At 53.7% G+C, this 18215-nt stretch overlaps 1 protein-coding gene across 2 annotated transcripts in view; it reads right to left on the bottom strand.

Annotated features, from left to right (window-relative positions):
- The window catches only part of RYR1 (ryanodine receptor 1), a 110717-nt gene extending 94478 nt beyond the window's left edge, over positions 1–16239 (bottom strand). For both annotated transcript variants that reach the window (XM_044256551.1, XM_044256549.1), the window contains exons 1-16: positions 16192–16239; positions 11257–11376; positions 10049–10153; positions 8885–8959; positions 8723–8801; positions 8312–8424; positions 7903–7996; positions 6688–6781; positions 6457–6531; positions 5967–6123; positions 5663–5827; positions 3709–3830; positions 3038–3233; positions 868–1003; positions 692–787; positions 491–609 (exon numbers count right to left, since the gene is read on the bottom strand). In XM_044256551.1, the coding sequence (XP_044112486.1) occupies positions 491–609; positions 692–787; positions 868–1003; positions 3038–3233; positions 3709–3830; positions 5663–5827; positions 5967–6123; positions 6457–6531; positions 6688–6781; positions 7903–7996; positions 8312–8424; positions 8723–8801; positions 8885–8959; positions 10049–10153; positions 11257–11376; positions 16192–16239 (1794 nt within the window). The remainder of the gene's footprint in view (positions 1–490; positions 610–691; positions 788–867; positions 1004–3037; positions 3234–3708; positions 3831–5662; positions 5828–5966; positions 6124–6456; positions 6532–6687; positions 6782–7902; positions 7997–8311; positions 8425–8722; positions 8802–8884; positions 8960–10048; positions 10154–11256; positions 11377–16191) is intronic.
- Positions 16240–18215: the final 1976 nt, after the last annotated feature.

Raw genomic sequence — 18215 nt, 5'->3', positions numbered from 1 at the left:
GCACCAGGAACAGGTAGGACCTGTGGCGAACTGGAGAGTATAAACACAGCTACCTAAAGACTACAAAATTAGAAATTTTAAAAAGTATTTCAGGGCGCCTGGGTGGCTCAGTGGGTTAAGCTGCTGCCTTTGGCTCAGGTCATGATCTCAGGGTCCTGGGATCGAGGCCCGCATCGGGCTCTCTGCTCAGCAGGGAGCCTGCTTCCTCCTCTCTCTCTGCCTGCCTCTCTGCCTGCTTGTGCTCTCTCTCTGTCAAATAAATAAATAAAATCTTTAAAAAAAAAAAAAGTATTTCAGAGATCCAAGGAAGCACATCTGTGGCTCCAAGTCCATTTAAGAACTTTAAGTTTGAGACCCTTGTGTTGAGATGGGAGCATGCACAGAGGAGTCCAAGATGGGGGAGGGAAGTGAGGGAAGTGGAGAATTCCAGGGCATGGGGAAAAGTCAGGGTTCAGCGTGCAGAGCTGAGAGGTGAGGATGAGGGGCCAACCTTGTGGTTCCTCCCGTGCTTGTCCAGGAGGGAGATGATGGACTTGATATGGTTCTCCTGGATGATGTTTAGCACCTCAGGACTCTCAATCAGGACACAGTACAGCACCTCGAGGATCCCTGTGCAGATGGCAGAGTGACAGGTAAGGAGACTGCGGCCTTCCCCTGTCCTAGCCCGTCCCCGGCACCTGGGTTCTCCTACCAGAGGAGGCCTCCAGCCGATCCAGCTTGCTGACCAGCCAGTCCAGGTTGGTGGAAAAGAGAGCACAGTTGGTACGATTGCCACGGATCAGGGAGGCTGAGGATGGAAAGAGGGGTCAGACCCAATGGGACTGAGAACCTGGGGACCTTAGGGGAAGTCAGGCCTGGACCCCTTACCCAGGAGTTCATAGAGCAGGTTCACAATCTCTTTCCAGGACTCAGCTGCCTCCTCCCCTGCAAATTCGGCAAAGTGCGCGGCAGTGGTGTAGACATTTAGGCGGTCAATGCAGTTCAGGACCAAGGAGAGCATCCCCTGGGGAGGGGAAAACAGGGTGCGTCACCCTGGGAGTCCCTGGCCCTCCCTTCCTTGCCTTTCTTGGATTTGCAAATTCATTTGACTTCAACAGCCAGTGACTATGTCCTCAGATCTTATGCCTTTATCCACTCCCATTCCCCTCCTCAGCACCCCACATCTGTCCTCGTCCTCTCTGCCACTGTCCCCAACATAATACATCCTTATTAACATCAGGACTGACTTTGTGCTTTTCCTTCCCGAAGTTGTATTTCCATCCCATCCACTTCCAAGCACCCCACTCGGGTCCTGTGCTGCCCAGCTCACTCTCCACACCAACCATCACAGAGATTTTCTTTGCATTTTACATTTTCATCTTTGTCTTCTTTTATCATGAATTATAACAGACATATAGAGAGGCACATAAAACATATACAGTTAGCCCTTGTTATTTGTGTTAGTTAGGTTCTTTAAAGTCACCATGAGGGGCGCCTGGGTGGCTCAGTGGGTTAAGCCTCTGCCTTCGGCTCAGGTCATGGTCTCAGGGTCCTGGGATCAAGCCCCGCATTGGGCTCTCTGCTTGGCAGGGAGCCTGCTTCCCCCTCTCTCTCTGCCTGCCTCTCTGCCTACTTGTGATCTCTCTCTCTCTCTCTCTGTCAAATAAATAAATAAAATCTTAAAAAAAAATAAAGTTGCCATGAACATGGAGTCAGCAAATACTGAACCAAACAGGGAGTTTCTCTGAGTTACAACATTTTTGTCAAACAGTCAATACATCCTCTTGTTTTATATGTGTGTCTGTTTAAAGACACTGATTTAATACATATTGTTGATTCATTAACATTAAATTCATGGCCAACAGCACTATAACTCATGCCTAAATGAAGCTTATCTAGCATCTACTTTCTCTGTAAGGTACATCTCAGCATCTTGTGCTCAGGAACACTAGGCAGCCCTCCAGAACTACACTTGGAGGCCACTTTAAAGGGCAAAATCAACAACAACAAAAACCACCACAGGGTAGATGGCTGTGACTTCATCTCTCTGATCCATCTGTAGTATGGGAATTACAACCCCCCTTGGGGTTATCAGGAGGATGTCACGCATATAGCACCCTTATCACATAATAAAGGCTAAATTCCAGGTAGTAATAACCACTAACACTTACATAGCATCTGCTATGCTGGCACCAGGCTTCACATATACTAATTCCACTCCATTAGTTTTGTTATTGTTACTATTATCATTTCTGGATCAGACTGAGAGTCCCTGGAGGGGAGGAGGGCCAGTCTTTAGCATCTAAGTGAACATGCTCCTCCATCACCCTCTGGAGACATCAGATCTCCAGACCTTTGTCCAGCCCCCTCCTCCCACCGGGCTCGATCCCCCTCACTCAGACCCTGTACTGGACAGAGACCCCCTCCATATCTCTTCCCTTCGTGCTCTTGAGACACACGGACCCCCAGCCCCTGACTGCAACCGAGGGCCCTCCCTGCACTGCCGGTCACTGATGCTCAAAGAACCACCTCTGGCCCTGCCCCCACCCCCATGCCCCCCTCTGTTTCGGTCTCCCAAATGCAGTCCAAGCCCCCACAGACACGGGCTTCTGTGTCCCACAGCCTCATCCTCTGACTTCTTCCCAGGCCCGACAGCCTCGGCAGGCCTAGCCCCCAGCACAGGGCTTCACTTAGGGTTCACTTAGACCCCGCCCCCTGCCCCGGGTGAAGGAAGAAGGCCGGCTCCGCCGCCTTCGCTCTGGTTGCTCCTGGCTCACAGGCACTGCCCCTGCTCTGCCAAAGCCCTGCCCCTCCCTCAAGGCTCCGCCCATCAACAAATATTCCCCGTCCTTCCTCAACACTCCCTCCCCACCCCCCCACCATCATCACCATCACATTTCCCCGGCTACGTCAGACCCGCTGGCAGGCTCTCAGACCACTACGTACTCCACCTCCCATACGGTCCCTCAGACTCCGCACTGCCCAGGGCCGCGGCCCCGCCCCTCCCACAGGCTCCGCCCCCCGTGCCCACGAACCCCGCCCCCTGCCGCAGCCTCACCTCCTCCTGGAAGAGGCTCTGGCGGTTCCGCAGACTGCGCAACTTGCTCTGCTTCTCCTCGTGCTGCAGCTCCTCGGAGGGCGGCTCGAAGTAGCCGATGAGGTCCTGCAGGCTCAGGATTACACCCTCGATGGGCAGCGCTGTGCCCGCTGGTGGCCCCGAGCCCCGCGGCTTCCCGCTGAAGCTGTCCAGGCCCCTGTGGGGACCGCGCACTTGTCAGCAAAGTGCCCCGAGCGCTCTCATATGGCTCTCTCATGAGTCCTACCCCAGGCCCCCAAAGAACTCTCATGGACACACCTGCTTTACATTGGGGGAGACTGAGACTGACATTGGCCTGAGGTCACACAGTGGCCAAGGACATAGCTAGGACGGGGACTCGTGCCTGTGTAAGCCAGGGGGTCGTGGAAGCAGGTGTCAGGCTAGGGAGCTCCAGGACCAAGGGTCTGGGTGTCAGGGGTGATCAGGGCTGTGAGGTCAAAGTCATGGTTTTCAAGGTCAGATTAGGGGCCAAGTGTATAGAGGTCAGAGGCCTAGAGGTTAGGGATCCTGTGTTTGTTAGGGGTGTGGAAGTCAGAGCTAGAGATTAAAGGGGTCGAGTGTATGACCACCTCGAGCCTGGGGGTCAAGGTGGGGCCTGAATGAACCGGGGGCAGAGTGGGCAGGTGGCTCACTTGATGAACTGGTTGTACAGGCCGGCAGTGCTGTAAATCATGCGGGCGGCCTGGGACTCCTCCTGCTGGCAGCGGGTCAGTGACAATGCGTCATCCATGTGGCCTTCCTGGTGCAGCATGGCCTGGCAGTGGGAGGGCAGAGAGGTCAGGCCTGGGCTGGGCCACCAAGGGCAATGCCTCCAGAACTCCATCCAGACTCTAGCCCCAGAGCTGCCCCTGTCCTCCAGGGACAGACTCTCTATCCCCCTTTACCTGACTCTTCTTCCATTCTATTTGTTCCGCCTCTCCTGTCTCTGTCTCTCCTTTCTCTCTGTCTCTATCCCCCTTTGAATCCGTGTTTGCCTCTCTCTCTCTCTGACTCTATCTTACCTATCTCCAGGCCAGACGCTCCCCACCCATACCAACTACTGACTTCACATCCTCCCACCAGAAGGCGCTAATGGCACCCCTAACTTAACACGTACCAGACTGAGTGCCTGACCACCTTTCTGTAAGATGAGACCATCTCAGCTTCCAGCTTTCAGCTGAGCCAAACTCCCCAGGACCTCACCCAGTCCCCTGGCTGCAAATGCTGCCAGTGTTGATGGTTCCCACAATCCCCCCTCAGGCCAGGCCCGTCTCTACACCCTCCCAGCAGATAACCAACTACAGCCCCCATTTTTTGCAGACAGGTGTTTCCCTACTCTTCCGACTCATTCACTCTTTATCGAGGGGTTCTGTTCTAGACACTGGATCTCTGTCATCCTGAGCTGACACTTGACTCTCTCCAACTCAGTTAATGGCACTTCCGACCTTCCAGCTGCTCAGGGCAAAAACCATGGTCTCATCCTCAACCCCTTTCCCTCCCACCTCAATAACCAGTCTGTCAGAAAATCCTGTTGTCTCCACCCTCGCAATATAACCAGAATCTGCCACCTTCCCCACTCCACAGTACCCACCGTGGTCCTGCCACTGTTTTGTCCCACCTGACCATGGCAGCAGTCACCCTCCTGGGCTCCCACTCCAGCTCTGCTCCCCACCCCCTCCCCATCTATTCCCACAAGAGCTGAAGAACCCCATGAACCTCAGGTCACCTTGCTGGTCTGCTTAAAACTCTCTTGGGGCTCCATCTCACTAAGAGTAAAAGCTAGGACCCTGCCCATGGCCCACTAGGCCCCATGTGATCTGCTCACATCTCCTCTCTGTCCTTATCTTCCAAGACTTGTCCCTCAATCTCTGCGCTCCTGCCAAACTGGATCTTCTTTCTGGTATTGCAACAAACCAATCTCAGTCCAACCTCAGGGCCTTTGCACATGATGTGCCCTCTGTCCAGAGCAGCTGTGTACTTCATTAAAGACAGTTTATTCACTATGTCTCAGTATTGGGAGGGCAGGAGACAGGTCTGTATAGCTTTCCTACTTTTCCATATACACATCCAAAACAACTGGGGTATTCAATAACTTGCCGAAAATTATTCTTGGTCTTTTTGTCACTGGCTCTCTCTCTGTATGTCTCTCTCTGTCTTTTCTCTCTCTCCTCTCTTTGTCTCTCTCTGTTTTTCTGTTTCCATGTCTTTTTAAAGACTTATTTATTTGAGAGAGAGAGAGCATGCACACAAAGAGGGAGAGGGAGGGAAGCAGACTCCCTGCTGAGCAGGGAGCCCAACACAGGGCTTGATCCCAGGACCCTGGGGTCATGATCTGAGTCAAAGGCAGGCACTTCAGTGACTGAACCACCCAGGTGCCCCTGTTTCCATGTCTTTTTGTCTCTGCCTTTCTCTGTCTCTGTATCTCTCTCTCTCTCTCTCTGACTCTCTCCCCCTCTGTCTATCCCTTTCTTCCTTCCTGTCTCTCTCAGTCTCAGTTTCTCTCTCAGTACTGCCCTTAACCTCCCAAAGGCACAGGCACGACTACCCCCACAGTCCCATTCCCACCCCTGTCGGCACCCCCACACTTTCCCCTCGCCAGGCACCCACCTTCTTCTTGAGCACACCAAGCCGCAGGGCCTTGGGGTCTGGGGCGGCATAGGTGAGCCACAGGCCTGAGGCCACATGCTGCACGAAGCACAGCGACTCCCCATACTTGATCTCGGGGGGACCCATGCCATCCACATCCCGCTTAGGGGCCATATCCAGCTTCTCCTGCAGGGGCAGGGCACAGAGGTCAGCCTCCTCTGCCTGTGTATTTAATCGGGAAGCCATGTCCCAGAGAGCCTGCAGAATGGGGGCTGGGGCTGGATTCGGGCTCCAAGTGAGGGAGGGCACCCTGACCCCCACCGACCTTGGAGATGCGGAAGCAGAAGGAGGTGGCCTTGGTGTGGGCCTTGCTGGCATCAACCACCACCAGGCCCTGGTCCTCGGTGAGCGCCAGGTACCGCCCAGTGGTGACGTGCCGGATGCGGAGCGGCTGGCCCCAGCGCAGGTGGCTCCCGCTCCAGCTACGAAGGGTGAAGGCACGGAGGGTCGGAGGACTGCCCAGTGTTCCCATGGACACCACCGTCTTGGTCCAAACCTCATCAAGCTCCCAGCCTTCTTCGGGGGGGTCTGCTTCCCACATTTTTACTGGGGACCCCCAATCTCTCCCTCAGGAATGCCCACCTTCCCCTAAGGCCTTTTCCTCTAGGATTCAAGGACCCTGAAAGCCCTCATCACCTTCTTGGGCTCCCCAGATTTTCCCTCACAAGTCTCCAGTTTCTTTCTTAGATCTTCCTTCAAGAATCTCTCTCTCCTCCCAGGCCCCCACCAAGAGCTCTCACCCCCAAGCCCCCCACCTGATTCTCAGCGGCTCCAGTCTCCAGAGGGAGCGGGCGTGGGTGCACACAGCTCCCCCCTCATAGTGGACAAGTCTGGGGACACGAGAGAAAGTGAGGTCAGGGGTTCAGTCACCAGCCTCCCCAAAATGTGATCCCCAACCCTGCTCACAGGATGCTATCCCCCCAGCCTGCCTCACTGCTCCCCACTCCTGCCCCAACACCCCAGGGCCTCTTGTCCCCATCCCAGACCTGCGCTGGTCCTCACTGTCAGCAGGGGAAATGGTCAGACATTCATCCATGTGTCCGTGAAAAAGGCGGAGGACATGGCCCCCCGTTACATAGCCTGGAGAGGAGCAAGGGAAAGAGGTCATCAAGGGGCTAGAGGCCTGGAGAGGCTCAGGAGCCAAAGACGAATTCAGGGGTCCTGCTTTTCCCCTGTGGGAGGCTGGGGCTGAGTTTGGGGGGGTCTGCAGTTGGAGATCTGAGTTTTGGGATCCAAAGTGGCAGTCTGAAATTTGGGCTAAGTTCGAGGACTGAAGTGGGGGTATGAGATTAGGGTCCAAGGTGGGGGATATAATTTTGGGGGTCTGAGTATACAGGGCTGGGGTTGGGGATTTTGTGAATCTGAGTTTGGATTTTTGAGGTTGGAGTCAGGGGTTTGAGCCTAATGTTCCCCAATACTAGGCTCTGAGTTCCAAGCCTTGATTTGGAGTCTGTGGTTAGAGGTGCAATGGTTGGGTCTCAGGCTAGGGTCTGGACTTGGGAGTGTTGATTTTGGAGGTGTGAAGCTTGTATCTGAGGTTTGGGGTCTGAAGTTAGATCTGGGCTTTGGAGTCAGAAGCTAGTATATTTGAGATTAAGGCCAGAAGTTTCAGTGGTTTAAGTCTCAGCTTGGGTGTGAGGTGTGGGTGTGAGAGTTGGGGGTCAAAGTTTTGGGGTCATGCTGTGGGGTCCTAGCATAAGGATCTGAATTTGGAAGATTTAGGTACCTGAGGTTAAAACTTGGAGGTCTGAGGTCAGTTGGCCGAAGTTTGGGATCTGACTTGGGTATCTGAGTTTAAATTTGGGGGTCTGAGTATGGGAGCTGATCTGGGAGCTGATGGAGACACAGGTCTCCATCTGTGTTTGTCATGTGAGGCTTGGGCATCTGAGGGACAAGCTCCATATGTAATATTTTCAGCTTTGGATTTGAGTGTAAGGGTCTGAGTTACCCCCAGGATGTGAGTTTGGCATGTGAGATTTGGGGTCTGGATTCAAGTGTCTGACACTGAGTTTGGGGTTTGGGGTCTGAGCTCCAAGGTTCTGGATTTGGGGTCAGCTGGACATCTAAATATGAGGGTCATAATGTGGAGATCTCGGTTTGGGGTCTGAGGTTCCAAGGCTCAGTATGGACAAGTTTGGGGGCAGAATGAGAGGTCTGTTTTGGGGGTCTCAGTTTTGAGGCAGGAGGCCTGGGACCCTCACCTTCTTCGCAGCCAGAGCAGATGGGGTTCATGTTCCACAGTGTCTGCATGAAGGAGGCATCGACCTGGAGCTCCCCACTGGCCGTGGACAGGTGCTAGGGGCAGCCAGGATGTGGCGGTCAGAGACGATGGTGGGGTGAGCAATAGTTCCAGAGTCAGAGGCCACAAACCAAAGGCAGAAGCCGGGAAAGCAGCATACAGGAGACAAAATCAAAGATCACACATCAGGAAACCAACAACCAACAGGAGACACGGGACACCAAAGGCCGGAAGTGGATGCCAGAAGTCAGGAAGCTCGGAAGTGGGGGCCAGAGAGCCAGCAAAAGGAGGCTGAGGAGGTGGGCGGGGTGGTCCCCCGGCACCGCCCCCCGGGGGGGCAGCAGTACCTGGGCTGGGGGTGGACTGCTCACCAGGTAGCGCTCTGAGGAGACACTAACGAGGATGAGGTCATCCCCCACGCGGACCTTCTCTCCTTCCGACCTCTGCTTGGAGGCCGGATGCATCGTCCACCAACAGGCCTCTCCTGTGGAGCAGGCCCCGCTGTCAGAATGAGGGCTACCCAGAACGCCCCTCCCCAAGGGCTTCCCAGCCACGGAGCCTCCTGGCCCTCAGTCCCGAATTCTCCTGTCATCTCCAATTACCTACTCTTTGCCTCACATCCTGTTTCCACCCTCGGACCCTCTGCCTCGGGTTCCCCCATGTTGACCCAAGTTGCTCTTGTGCCCCCGCATCCCCGCCCCGCCCCCCAGTCCTGCACCTCCTGCGCCCCAGCCCCTGCCTGCAGTCTCCCCATTGCGGCCCTCCCCACTCCAGCCCTGCACCTGTGGCGTCTTCCTGCAGTCCCACGTCGAAGGCCAGCTTGTCAGTCATGGAGCGGGAGGTGGTAAGGCAGCTCAAGTACTAGGGTGGTAGAGGGGGGTCAGCCTCCTCCCGCAAACCCTGCATCCCTGCCCCTGCCCAGCCACCCTCGTTCTGGCACTCACCATGCCGCTGTGTGTGTGCCGGAGCAGGATGGCATGGCCGTACAGGAGTGTCCTGTGGCCTCCGCCCTGGGATGACTGGGGGGAGGGGAGGATAGAGAGGGCACAGAGTGAGTACAGAACCCCCCGAGGCATCTGGCCTATCCCAGGTAGCAATATGCTCCCCATAAAACACCATGCTCAGGCCCGGACACAAGGAAGCCTTGGGTCAGAGCCTCAACAGATTCTTTGCCTCAGTTTCCCCATTTGTGGAAGTAGGGACTATGTCTCTAAGAAGCCTGTGGATAGGGTGTTTTATATTTCCCAAAGCCTACTCTGTCCTTCCTGCCTCCTTCATCTTGTTAACCAGGTCCCAAAGGCCCTTGGGGAAGCTGAACCCCTCTCCCCATTCCCTGGGGGTTCTCAGGGAAACCCCAATACCTCATGTACCATTGGCCTTGGCCCCTTCTGCTGTAACCTGTCATAACACAGCTGAGCTGCAGCCAGTGTGCCCTGGAATAGTCCTGCCAGCTGTCAAACTTTTGAACCTTGCATGGGGTGGCTGTGCTGTCACATAACCCCCTGCCCCCGCCAAGCATAAAGAGACTTGGCCCCTCCTTAGGGGGAGGGCCACCCGTCTCTTGATGGCATCATGCCTCCCATCCTGGCTCTCACATGCCCATGCTCTGAAGACCCATGTGATGGGCCCCAAGATCACATGGCCGACCCACTCCTGGAGCGGAGGGGACCCACACTTGGGACAGGGGGAGGTGAGAGGGGAGGTCCCATGCAGAGAAGAGCTGGGATCGGGGTTGAAGGAAAGGATGGGAAAGAGGAGAAAGGAGCAAGCTGGGGCACGGGGGCTCAGAAGCCCCTACTCCCTTCCTTCCTGCCTGCCTGGCCTGTCTGGGCTCCACAGCCCCTGACAACTGGGGTGGGGGAGGCCCCCAGCCCCTGTGTGCAGGATGTGGGCCCAAGAGGCAGGCCTGGTGTCAGGAGAGGGGGGAAGGACAGGTGACACCCAAGGCCAGACCTACCCACTTATCCAAATTGAGGGCCTGTGAGGGTCAGGACAGAGAGAGGAAGAAGAGCAGATGGTGAACAAGCCCCAGGTGTTCCCGCCCAGCCCTACCCCTGCGCCCCACCCCTGTACCCTGCCCCTGCACCCTGCTGGGGCAGGAGCCTCACCTCCACGCCAGCCTCCACGGTGTTGGCCAGCATCTCCTGCAGGGCTCGGACCGACAAGGACTGCTCCAGGATGAAGCAACAGATGGCCAGATCGGGGGGCACATTCTGGGATGGGGGGAGATTTGAGTGAGGGGCCCGAAGGCCCCTGAGCCCCAGTCTGAATACCCATACCCCTTAGAGACCCAGACCTGACCCTAATCCCCCAAGAAAACCCTACACTCTGCCACCCCTTCAGACACCCCAAATCTATACCGACATCACAGAAAACATGCCTCCTCCCTCAAACACCTAAACCCCACCTGAACCTCACAGAAGCTTCCACACTACCCTCCCCACCTGAGTACCCCACACCCCACCTCCTCTCCAAAGGCGCCTCAGCCCTCTCTCAGACACACGGCACCTGCTCTATTGCCATGGCCTTCCCCTGTAGCTAACCCAAATCTCCGCGACCCTGCAGAAAGCCCCACCCTGCCGTCACCATCAGAGAGTCCCAACTCCTGCCTCCTCCCTCAGACACTGTGAACACTGCTTCCAAATCACAGGAGGGTCCAACCTTGGGCCTTCCTCCTCAGTCTCCCACTCAGTTACCTCAGACTCATGAGTACCCTCTCATTTGGACCCAAGACTCTCTGACCCCCTCAGACCCTCAGGCTCCCCCACCTTCTGACTCTATGGCCCCTGCCTTTCCCCCGTCCTCAGGTCACCTCTACTGTCAGACCCTGAGCCCACCTCCCCCTCAAACCTGGGCTCTCTCCACTCTCAGCTTCCAACTCCTTCTCCAGTCAGCCCCCCTGACCCTGCTGGCACCCCCCAACACTCCAGGCCCTTTTGCTTTGGATCCAATGTCCTCTGTCCCCTTGGACACCTGCCTCTTGAGATTCCGGAGCCCCTGCCCCTCCCTCCACAGACCTACCTACCTCAGGCCTCTGGCCCCCTTTGCTTTGCAACTCCCCATTTTCTCTCCCATCAGCAGCCGCCTCCAGAGCCCCTCTTTTTTTTTTAACTCAAGATTCTCTATCCCCTCAAACCCCCCACCTGCCTCAGGTCCCCACTCCCACCTGCCTCAGACCTCCAGCCCCCTTTCCTTCTTAGTCCCTCTCTGTTTTTCCTCCTGTCAGCAACCCCTCTTCAGACCCAGACCCCTCTTCTTCTGACCCTAGACTCTGCCCCTTCAGGACACCCCGCCCCATGCACACTCCCACACAGACCTGGGCATTGCTGGTGGGCTCCAGGAAGCAGAGGCGGTTGCCAAAGCCCTCGGCGGCCAGGCAGAGTTTCAGTTGCTCCTTGAGCACAGTGGCGCTGCACTGAAGGACCACTTCGTCGTCCTGGGGGACGGGCCGTGGGGTCAGGGCTCCCGCAGACACTGCGGCCCATCACCACACCCTTCTCCTCATGAAAGGGATGGCCTCTGGTGAGACCCATCTCACCATGTGTCACATGCGGGCCCGTGCCAAGGACTCCACACACTTCTAACATCCCAGGAGATAGGAACTAGAGTCATCCCCATTGTAAAATGGGAAAACTGAGGCTCAAGGAGGCAGCAGAGCTTGTCCAAGGCCATACACCCGACAAGGGGAGGTGCTGGGATTTGAACCCCAGTCCTGCTGGCTCCACTGAGGAGCCAGGTGAGCAGGTGAGCTGTTGGAGGTGGAGACTATAAGCACCCCAAGTTCAATGCCTTTTAAGTTCAGCCTTCTCTAATGTCTCTCTTGTGTTTCAGTAATGGCGATCAATTAAGGAGTTCTTGTTTTCCTTCCTTCCTTCCTCTCTCTTTCTTTCTTTCTTTCTTTCTTTCTCTCTCTCTTTCTTTCTTCCTTTCTCTCTTATTTAAGCAGGCTCCACACCCAGCATGGCGCCCAATGCGGGGCTCAAACACACGATCCTAAGATCAAGACCTGAACTGATACCAAGAGTCACCACAAGGAGTGCCTTCTAATGACATGTGAATGCAATGCCAAGCCCAGACTAGATCCTGGGTGGTAGGGGACAGGCGACGAGGGACTCCTGGTGACTGCTGGTGAAAACCCGACCAGGACTGTGACAGATAACAGCATCAGAGCGATACTACATTTCCTGACATTGATGACTGTTCTGCGGTTTTGTAAGAGACTGCCCTTGTTTCTTGGGAAACAGACACTGAAAGTGTTTTAGGACTTAAGAATCAAGTCCACAGCTTACTCTCAAACAGTTTAGGGGCGAAATGTGCAAAGAGAGGGAGGGAGAGAGAGATAAAGCAAATGTGCCAAATCTTAACAAGTGGGGAAAAATTACCTAAGGCCACATGGGAGTTCTTCCAAGTAACCTTGCAACTTTGCTCTAAGCTGGAAATGATTTCAAGATTATAATTTAAAGTTTTAAGTAAAATAAAGTGTTTTCTATGTGCCAGGTCCCTTTCCAAGAACTTAACACACATGAACTCATTACTGAATCCTCTGAGAAAAGTTTCAGGATGTGAACCTGTGGAAACTGAGACCCAGAGAGGTCAAGTAACCTGCCTGAAGTCACACAGCTGTCCTGTGGCTGAGCTGGGATTGGATCCCAACGCCATGGCTCTATATGCCACACTCTTTGAACACTAGACTACCTCTTCTTATATCAGTAAAGTAGCCCATAGCTCCAGTTATAACTAATATAAATGTGCATGGGAGAATGCCCAACACAACACCTAGACATCAATCAAAAGTGATAGAGACCCCAGCTCTTAACCACTGAGTAAGGCAGAGTTTATTCCTTTCTACAGCTGAGAAAACAGGCTCCAAGAAGTTTGGAGTCCTGCCCGAGGACACACAGCCTCCAGCCCTTCCATCCAGCATATCACACAAACTCGCTCTAGTCCTGGGCTCCTGAGCACACAGGCGGCCCCCAGCCCGCCGCTCAGCCAGGGTGGAAGGAGAGATCTGTAATGTATAACCTTCAACCCCAACCTCCTGGCACATGCCGGGCACTTGTGTGTGCACAGGGCTAGACATGTATTAATACATGTCTAATACATTGCATGTATTAAGCGCTTACTGTCTACTCGGCCTTACGCTCAGAGCTTTACGTTCCTTCGGCAGACACTTATTGATGGTGGCTCTCGCCAGGCCCTGATCTAGGCACCAGATATAGAGCAGAGAAAAAAAGCAGATCAAGTCCCTGTCCTCACAGGGCTGCCATCCTCTTGGGGGACACACACAATACACAAGGGAATAGATGCATCATTTTCACTTCAGTGGCCAGTGTTATGAAACAAATAACCCAGGCTGGTATAACAGAGTGGCTTTGGGGGTAGAGATGACATCAGTGAGGGGGTGAAGTGGCAGCCTCTCCAAGGAGATGACCTTTGAGCTGTGCCTTGTCCAACTAACAAGAAGAGGATCTGGCCTGCTCATCCCGGGGCAAAGAACATTCTGGAAGCCAGGGGCAGACAATGCGGGTGCTGAGTAATAGCAAGGGACACAGGAGGCAGTAGAAGCAGGAGCGAGAAAGCAAGAGAAGATGAGCTCAGGGAGAGTTGGCATGGAGCCCCTTGAATCATTATGGTACCTATTTTTGCCCCCATTGCCCAGCTTAGGAAACTGAGGCTCAGAGAGAAAACTTCAAATCACTTGCCCAAAGTTAGGAAACAAGCAAATGGCCAACCAGGATATCAGCCAGAGACCAGAGACCCGATCATACATCAAGATTCTCTGACTTCCTCCTGCAGCAGAATGAACGGAGGTGGCCTGGTTACAAAAGCAGCTCCCTTACTGCCTTGGTTTCCCATCTGACACCAAGGGCACAATTCAGCAGCTCTGCGGGGAGGGGAGCAGGGAATCCGGACCATTACCAGCCTTCAGGAGGCTCTGACACTGGCTATGCTTTGAGCAACCCCAGAACAGGCAGGGCTAGAGGTCATCATTTCAAACAGAAATGAAATCATTTGTGGGGGAGCATGGCCACCATGCTTAAAAAGTGAAATCAAGTAGAGTAGAACAGAGTAACATGCCCCTCCCCGTTCTAAGGGCTCCCTACATTTTATGAAACCTGTTTCTGGGAAAAAAGAGGTACTGTGAACGCACCCAACTTGTCTATAATCACACGAATTGGGAGGCGACCCAAATGTCCATCGGCAGGTGAACTGAGAAACTAATTGTGGCACGTTCACACAGTGTGGTATCACTCAGGAACAAAAATAAATAAGCTCTCGGCACACGCTACGTGGATAATGTCAAAACAGGCTGAGCCAAAGAAGCAAGGCAGAGGAGCAGATGTGGTCTATGAAACCCTCAACGTTCCTAACGGAGACTACAGGGAAATACAGCAGACAGACAAAGCAAGTACAGAGAAGAGCAAGAGGGAACTTTCTGGGGGTAAAGGAAATGTTCTATGTCTTGCTTATGAGGTGGTTCCATGCCTATGTGAAGTTTCTCGAGACTCACTGAACTAGGAAACCTAAAATGGTTACAACTTATTGCATTCCACTCCAATAAAGTTGGGTTTTAAAAATAATGTGTGTGTGTGTTTGCATGCACTGAGTTGCAAGGTAAAATGTATTTCTGACTGGTGTGATGAGGTCCAAAAAGTGTGAGAGAAATACCACACCATCTCAGTAAAGCTCAGGAAAACAGACCTAATCTGGGCCCAAGAGATGCCTGGGGCCAGAGCTCTAGACCCCAGCACAGCTTAACCTGGCAAGTGTGAGTTCAGTTCTCCTCTAGTGAAAGCAGAGGGGCTGGGTCCCAGGGGCATCCAGAGATGGTACTTCCTGGCCTTGACCTTGGGCAAGTGACTATACCACTCAGGTCTTGGTTTCCCTCAAATCTCCCAGGGAGATAAAGATAGGGGCCTACCTCAGAAGATAGGGCAGCCGAGGATATAATTAGATGTCTCAGGAGACTGAGGCCCTGGGCATGGGACCTGACGTAGAGTGGCTGCTCAAGGCTGATACCATGGCCATGGTCTTATTAGGGACGGGGAGGAGGGGAGAGCCCAACCCATAGTGTCCACTCGGGGCTAGAGCTGGGGCAAGAGTCTAGGGTGAAGCCAGGCCTCCTCCTGTGGCTGAATGGCCAGCTGTCCCTATCCTTCACTACCAGTCCCAGCTGTTTGTTCCTCCCTCCCAGGAAACCAGACCCAGCTCACCAGGGTCCTATTCTGGGGCCTGGAATGCTGTGTCAGCATTTCCCAGGGCCTGCGTGGAGGAGGGGAGGGGCTAGTGCAGGGTCAGCAGACCTGGCCAAGAAGAGAGAACATCCCCTCCCATACACTCAGCCCCATACCCAGATCAGCCACTGGGAGGGAAAAGTGGGAAGGACTCTGAGATGGACAGCCCCTCCCCTCCCCATCCTCTCCCTGTCCCCTGCCCAGGCCCCAGAAAAGCTGGCTATTCTGGGAGGGACACCTGTTGTTCCAATTCCCATCCCTGCCCCCCAGCAGGGGATCAGAGATGCCAGGAGACAGAGCTAGGGAGGCAGAACAAAATGAAGAAGGCCTAAAGCCAAAGAACAAAGACAGAGACAGAGAGAAACAGCAAGACAGAGAACCCAAAAAGATGGTTAGGGAGAGACACTACCCAAAGACCACTCGCAGCCATATTTGGTCCTACTACCCAAAAGGGAGGAGGGAAGAAAGAAGACATAGAACCAGAAGGTCCCCCCCACCCCAGGAGACCCTCAATGGCTGGAAGTTTTAAGAAGTTAGGTCCTCCATACCACTCTAGCCTCCTTCCCAAAATTTAAACTAGGTCAGAGTCTGGAGCAAAAGAGAATCAGGCTAGGTGGTGTGGCGTTGGGGGAGGGGGAACAGCTAAATTAAGCTCAGGAATTAGAATCACCTTCCCCAAGTGCCCACTTCCAGGGTGGTGGGGAGTGGGTGGGAGGGAGGTACTCCCTCAGCGGCCCCTCTTCTCTAGGACAAATAACTAATGTCAGAAGAGAGTGTGGCCGAAGATCCCCCTCCCCATTCTGCAGTCCCAAAGTCTTCTAATTCTCTATGGTGAGAAAGGTGAGCGAGACTGAGAGACAAAAAGGAGAAAGAGTGACCGTCAACCAGAGGGACAGAGGAATAGACCCTGAGACTCAAAGGCCAACAGCAATCAGTACAGAGATATCCCAAGACAAAGATACACTCAGAGGACCCAAGAGATAGCCCCCGAGACCCCCTAACACAGAGATACGCACCGTGCGCAGAAACTGGACCTCATCCTCGCCCTCTCCTCCGTCACCCATGATGTTGAGGCCCGAGGGGCACGGGCTGAGGTCAGGGAATAGGAGGACGGGGCTGTAGGCTGGGCGGGTGGGCTGGGGGTGGGCTGGGGTCGGAGACCTCTGGGGCAGCCGGGAGGTAGATGGAACTGAGAGGAGGATTCGCGTGCTGGACAGAGCTGGGAGGAAGTCTCCGCCCCCCTCCGCTCCCATTGGGCCAGGATGCCCAAGGCCACGCCCCTCATCGGAGCCCCACCCGCAGATTCCAAACCTTGGCCAGAGCTACAAGTAGGTGGTGTCCTGGAAAGGGGAGAGACCGGAAGTTAGCTGCCCCCTCTCCACCTCCGTGGTAAGGAAGGCCATTCTCCCATTTCACAGAGACCAAACTGAGACTCTGAGCTGGGAAGCCTCTGCTTGATCCCATACAGTGGAGCTGGGATGCACACCAAGGTCTGGCACCAGACTTAGTGATTAAAAGCAAGGACTCGGGACGCCTGGGTGGCTCAGTTGTTGGGCAGCTGCCTTCAGCTCAGGTCATGATCCCAAGGTCCTGGGATGGAGTCCCACATCAGGCTCCTTGCTCGGCAGGGAGCCTGCTTCTCCCTCTGCCTCTGCCTGCCTCTTTGTCTGCCTGTGCTCGCTCGCTCTCTCTCCCTCTCTCTCTGGCAAATAAATAAATAAATAATCTTAAAATTAAAAAAATTTAAAAATAAACATAAAAGCAAGGACTCTGAGTCAGACAGTCTGGATCTGAATCCCAGGCTTGTCACGCCCTTATGTGTCCTTGGACAAGTCACATCCCTGCTCTGTGCCTCAGTTTCCCCAACTGGTAAGGAGATTATTAATAATACCTACCTCACAGGGCCTTTGCAAGGATTCAGTAAGATAACTGATTTACAGCACTTAAGAGTACCAATGCATAGTAAAAGTTATTATGTAAGTGTGTTTATTATCATCATCATCTTCATCATTATAAAATCTTTTGAGGCAGGAATAATAGCCAATAGCAGACATCTTTTGTGTGCCTGTTGTATTTGAGGCTCCAAACAAAGATATTTTTACAGCATCTCATTTAGTTGTCAGGACAATCCTGCTATTATTCACATTATTAGAGGAGGAAACCAAAATGCACAGTCCTTACCATGTATAATTTTAAGGACCGGAATGAATGATGCAGTTCTCACAATCTTGTGAAGTCAATAGCCTTGTGGTGCCCATTTTACAAATGAGGAAAGCTGAGAACAGTGAGGTGGGGTGACTTGCCCAGGTCTCACAGAGGCTAAGCAAAGGATCTGAACACAGTGCTAGGGTTCTTACCCATTCTACTTTATTGTCCTGATATATAATAAAACCTAATTATAACAAAAACCCAGTTCCCGAGGGCCAGCTCCCCCCAACCACCACCAGAGTTCTAACCCTCTTCCTCCCCAGGGGCTGCCTGAGCCACTGAGGGCCACTAGCTGGGCCACTGCTTTATGCAGATGAGCTCCCTGGGTTTTGTAAACAGGAGAGACCCGAGAGGGGTAAGCGGCTCCTTCTTACTTTCTTGCTTAGGACTCTCCATGGCCTGAAGGTGCACTGGCTTCCCCCAGCACCCCACTGGCTCTCGGGGAGCTTGTTCCCTAAAAGAGGCCTCTGTAAGTCTTGGGGGCCCAGTGCAGGATACCACACACACCGGGGCCTCCTGCCACTCATACACCTTCATGCCTCTGGGCCTCAGTTTCCTCACCTGTCAGTTGGGCTAATTTGGAATAGTCCCTACATGGGGCAGCGGCAGGGTGGGGTGGAGGGGGGTTTCATGGGGAAGATCCCATGAGAAGACCTTTTAGAGCCTATGATATGGTAACTTATTGACACAGGGAACTTACTGATAATATTAAAGTTATTAACACGTAATGGTATCTATTAAGTTATACAAAACAATCTCTTGCTCTTCAATAAAATTCTACATAAAATGTTGAATGTATAGGGGTGCCTGACTTGCACAGTCACTTAAGCCT

This window comes from Neovison vison, chromosome 7, assembly GCF_020171115.1.
Source record: "Neovison vison isolate M4711 chromosome 7, ASM_NN_V1, whole genome shotgun sequence".
Taxonomy (NCBI): domain Eukaryota; kingdom Metazoa; phylum Chordata; class Mammalia; order Carnivora; family Mustelidae; genus Neogale; species Neogale vison.
The sequence above is the reverse complement of the archived record's forward strand: the minus strand, read 5'-3'. Positions and strand labels throughout refer to the sequence as shown.